The sequence below is a fragment of the Sinocyclocheilus anshuiensis genome, unplaced genomic scaffold (assembly GCF_001515605.1).
Source record: "Sinocyclocheilus anshuiensis isolate Anshui unplaced genomic scaffold, SAMN03320099.WGS_v1.1 scaffold322, whole genome shotgun sequence".
NCBI lineage: Eukaryota > Metazoa > Chordata > Actinopteri > Cypriniformes > Cyprinidae > Sinocyclocheilus > Sinocyclocheilus anshuiensis.
In genome coordinates, this window is record NW_015542366.1 from 1362645 (window position 1) to 1366896 (window position 4252).

General features: G+C 37.8%; 1 protein-coding gene across 1 annotated transcript in view; it reads left to right on the forward strand.

Moving 5' to 3' along the window:
* The window catches only part of LOC107692185 (glutamate receptor ionotropic, NMDA 2B-like), a 116371-nt gene that overhangs the window by 98826 nt on the left and 13293 nt on the right, over positions 1-4252 (forward strand). The window contains exons 10-13 of the mRNA XM_016491144.1: positions 1248-1401; positions 1500-1625; positions 2045-2274; positions 3503-3663. Of these exons, the coding sequence (XP_016346630.1) occupies positions 1248-1401; positions 1500-1625; positions 2045-2274; positions 3503-3663 (671 nt within the window). The remainder of the gene's footprint in view (positions 1-1247; positions 1402-1499; positions 1626-2044; positions 2275-3502; positions 3664-4252) is intronic.

Here is a 4252-nt window from a genome sequence, read left to right on the forward strand (position 1 = left end):
ATCAAACACATAGAGTTTGGGTTGAATAGGTTGTTTCTCATTCAAGAGCTTGCTGGATCATACACTTTTATTCTTCCTGTTCTATTATACCCCTGCATATTATGGATGAGAGGAGAATATTCAACTGTATGCTTTGTTTTTTCACGCTGTAGTTATGCATATTACAGTACATTAAAAAATAATATTTTGCTGACAACAGTTTAACGAATTTTGATACATTTTAAATATATATTTCTGCACTAATTTGAGGTGAATCATTTTTGGATATTGTACAGGATCATATGCAAATCCACAGTTGAAATGAATGTTATGCAGTTCCCTTTCGGTCCTAGTCATAAGAATACTCTGAGAACTGCACCACATTTGGAGCCGCAGACTCGTAGTAGCTTGCTTTATGTTTACTTAATGTCTTTACGAGATCCAATGCTCCAAGACATGCTCATGTTCAGTGATCGATGCTATAACGCAACACATAATCAAGCAAATATGCAAAATATAGTCTCATATTTTGAAAAGGCAGAGAAAGAAAATAGGATATAGAAAGCAACTACTCAACATGCAGCCCACAGGGCATTCTTGTGGCCCGCATGTTTTTAGAGATTCTGCTCTATACCATGGTAAATCCACAGAGCAATTTCAAAAAACACAAGCAGAAATCTATAGTCCACTCTGCAAACTGTGCCACAGATGACCGCTTACAGTACAGCTTCATTGATTATAATGGAAGTGATTTAGTTTGATACATGGTTGTGTATAACACTCAGTAGCCTTATTAATATAACAGAGGCACTATAAAAATTAGGAGTGCAACCCTCGAGGCTGAAGAGAGCCGGCTTTGTGGCCCCATGAGTAGGCCTGATGTAGACAAAGCCTTCCTGTAGCATACATTCTCCTTATTAACTCTGTTTTGTCCCATTTTCCTATATCACCGGAGGCCCCTTATATGTAACTCTAAATATACCTGGACAAGTGATGGGTTTAGGGATGCAGTGATTAGGGAAATGTTGAAAAGAAGGAGAAATGGCTATTAAAAGCTACTGCGCCCCACTGTAGGAAGTAACCTGATTTCTACCTTCCTTGGTCTCACAGTCTTGTTTTTTTTTTCTTTATGGTATTCTCATTCACTAGTTCCCATTTTATATGTCTTTCAGCCTTTTCTTCTCACACTGTTGCTTTTTTCCCCTTCTGTAGCGGCATGCCCAGACTAGTCCATGTTCGGTATAACTGCCCCTTTTCCTCATGTCTAGGTGGTGTTGAAGAATGCCCACATGGCAGTGGGGTCCCTGACCATTAATGAAGAGAGGTCAGAGGTCATTGACTTCTCTGTGCCCTTCATAGAGACTGGAATTAGTGTCATGGTCTCTCGTAGCAATGGCACAGTGTCACCTTCTGCCTTTTTAGGTAAGTACTAAATACACTAAATAATGTAATGGCATTAATGATAAAATTCTAAATTCAAGTGCGCTCTTAATTTATTTTCCTTCTTTTTTTGCACTCAGAGCCCTTCAGCGCTGATGTCTGGGTAATGATGTTCGTTATGCTGTTGATAGTTTCAGCTGTGGCTGTCTTCATTTTTGAGTACTTCAGTCCTGTTGGCTATAATCGCTGCTTGGCAGATGGACGAGGTGTGCACACACACACACACACACAAATCTATAGGCCTTATACATAACACCAGCATACATTTGGTATATCTAGTTTTATGTCTTCATTTTCTAGCCATCTAAAAATTGTTCATAATTATAGTCATTAAATGTGTGTGTGTATATATATATATATATATATATATACACACACACACACACATTTAATGACTATAATGGATATTATATCCAACTTTCTGTGCTGTATTGGCTGGTTTCAACAATCCACTGCTTGTCTGAATATTATTGATTCTTTTGACTAAAATCAAAACTGAATAGTTAATTTATGGCTACTTCTTATGGATTTTCTTCCTCTGCCCTTTTACTCCTCTCTTATTCCTATTAAATTATAAAGTAATAACTCTCTATTTCAATTTCTCTACCTCTTTACACACCATCAGAGCCTGGCGGTCCTTCCTTCACCATTGGAAAAGCTATTTGGCTACTTTGGGGTTTGGTCTTCAATAACTCTGTGCCCGTGCAGAACCCCAAAGGCACTACTAGCAAGATCATGGTCTCGGTCTGGGCCTTCTTCGCTGTGATTTTCCTGGCCAGCTACACTGCCAACCTGGCCGCATTTATGATTCAAGAGGAATATGTGGACCAGGTGACTGGCCTGAGTGATAAAAAGGTAACAAGGTTTATTGGTCAAATTCAACAGCATGTGCAAAAGTGAAGCATGGGCATCTGAAAGCTGTTATTAAAAATATAGTTCTCATTGATCTCATTTATCCTACTGTCAAAAAATTAGATCTATTCCACCTCCAGAACATAAAAAGCTGTTTTTTTCCCCCAAAGACTGCCTTGAAATGAACGTGACTTGACTTGATACAACAGACTCTACTTTATCCTTGGTGTTAAACAGCTAAGGTTAATTTGCACAGACTAGCCAATAAATTATGAAATATTTAAGGTGCACTGTGTAATTTTTTTTTGATGTTATAAAATGTTCTTCTGTCTCAGTTTAATGTGCAAAGGCAGCTATGTGTAAGCCATTTGTGGGTTTTCTGAGGCTCTGGTGCTTTAAAGTCCACGTGAACCGGAAGTTGCTGCCGACTTTATTTCAGTGAAGTGACGTATTTCCAGCTGAAACAGAATATTGAGGAGAGGGCGTAGTTTTATTTTTGCACTCCTCCTCTCATCTCTCACTCATAGCAAACTAACGGTTGGAGGGGTGTGTTTAAGGATATTCTGCCCAAGCCGTCAAACTGACGTCATCAGAGAAGGAATGCAATTCCAGAGTGGAAGTAAATGTTCAGATTTTGATTAAAGATTACCAAAATAATAAATTTTTTTCAGCGGATTAACTTGCATGGATTAATTGTTCACATCAAGACTAGCAATGTGCGCTAGAAATGTAAATAAAGTCCATTCTGATTTCATGCAGCCTTTAAAAATGTTGCTTTTTTTCAGCTTTTGGCTTAACCAATGATGTGAGTTAGGGTTAGAGGCAACCACATGCTGACTGGTTTTGTGGTAATTTGTTTTGGTTTTTTGCATGTCATCTTTGCGTGTAAAAAAATTGGGCTAATGTGAATTAGCCAACCGTTATGAAACAGGAAATAAGATTTGACTCTGAGAGGGTGCTGTAGCTTCTTTAATAATTAATGTGGTGAGATTTTGTAAAGTCATGCTTTACTTTATATGTCTAGCAAAGCTTTGAGTGTCTAGAGAACATAGTCTGTGTGTTTACACTGGAAATAGTTATATTATGAATGATGGAAAAAAAGATCTGTTGTACCTTTAAAGGTTTTTGAAATGACACCTCTCCTCACACTTTGTCCCTTGAGTGTTCATTGACAATGTGGACACCGCTGAGTTATATATATATATATATTTCTCTCTCTCTTTTTATCTAGTTTCAACATCCGAATGACTTCTCCCCTCCATTCCGCTTTGGTACTGTGCCCAATGGCAGCACAGAGAGAAACATAAGGAACAACTACAAAGAGATGCACTCATATATGACCAGCTTCCACCAGAAGAACGTAAACGAGGCCCTCCACAGCCTGAAGTCGGGGTGAGAACGAAAAGAGAGAAAGATGATATCTGCATGAAAAGAATATAAAGGGTGGGAAGACAGGGAGATGAAAAGCTTGTAGGACAGCAGTAATTACAGTGTGTGAATAAGTGGGTGGGTGGATGAACTCTGGATTGATAATAGCATCAAAATGAGGCATCCTGAAGGGACTTTGTTTAAAGATGCTTATTGGTAAAGACTGGTTTTATTTTACTGTCCTTTACTTTATCAGGACTAATAGGTGCACTCAGTAATTTTTTTGTTCATATTGTGCTGGTTGATATGACTGTCATGTTGGACTAACTGAAACTTTTACCAGGATAAAGCTAATAGTTTTTAGCTGGTCATGTAGTCTCAACATGGCAGCTCATTGGATGCAACCTACTTTATGTAAAAGATGTAAAAGCTACATAAAAGCATTTATTAGGAGTCTTCATTCCATGTGAGCATACATCATTTTAAACATATTTTTTAAAACTGCTATTAATTTTTTATGTTTAAAACGTTTTAATGAAGGAAAATGAACTGAGTACACTTTGAAACCCCCCAAAATGAACATTTTGTCATTAATCACTTACCCCCATGTCGT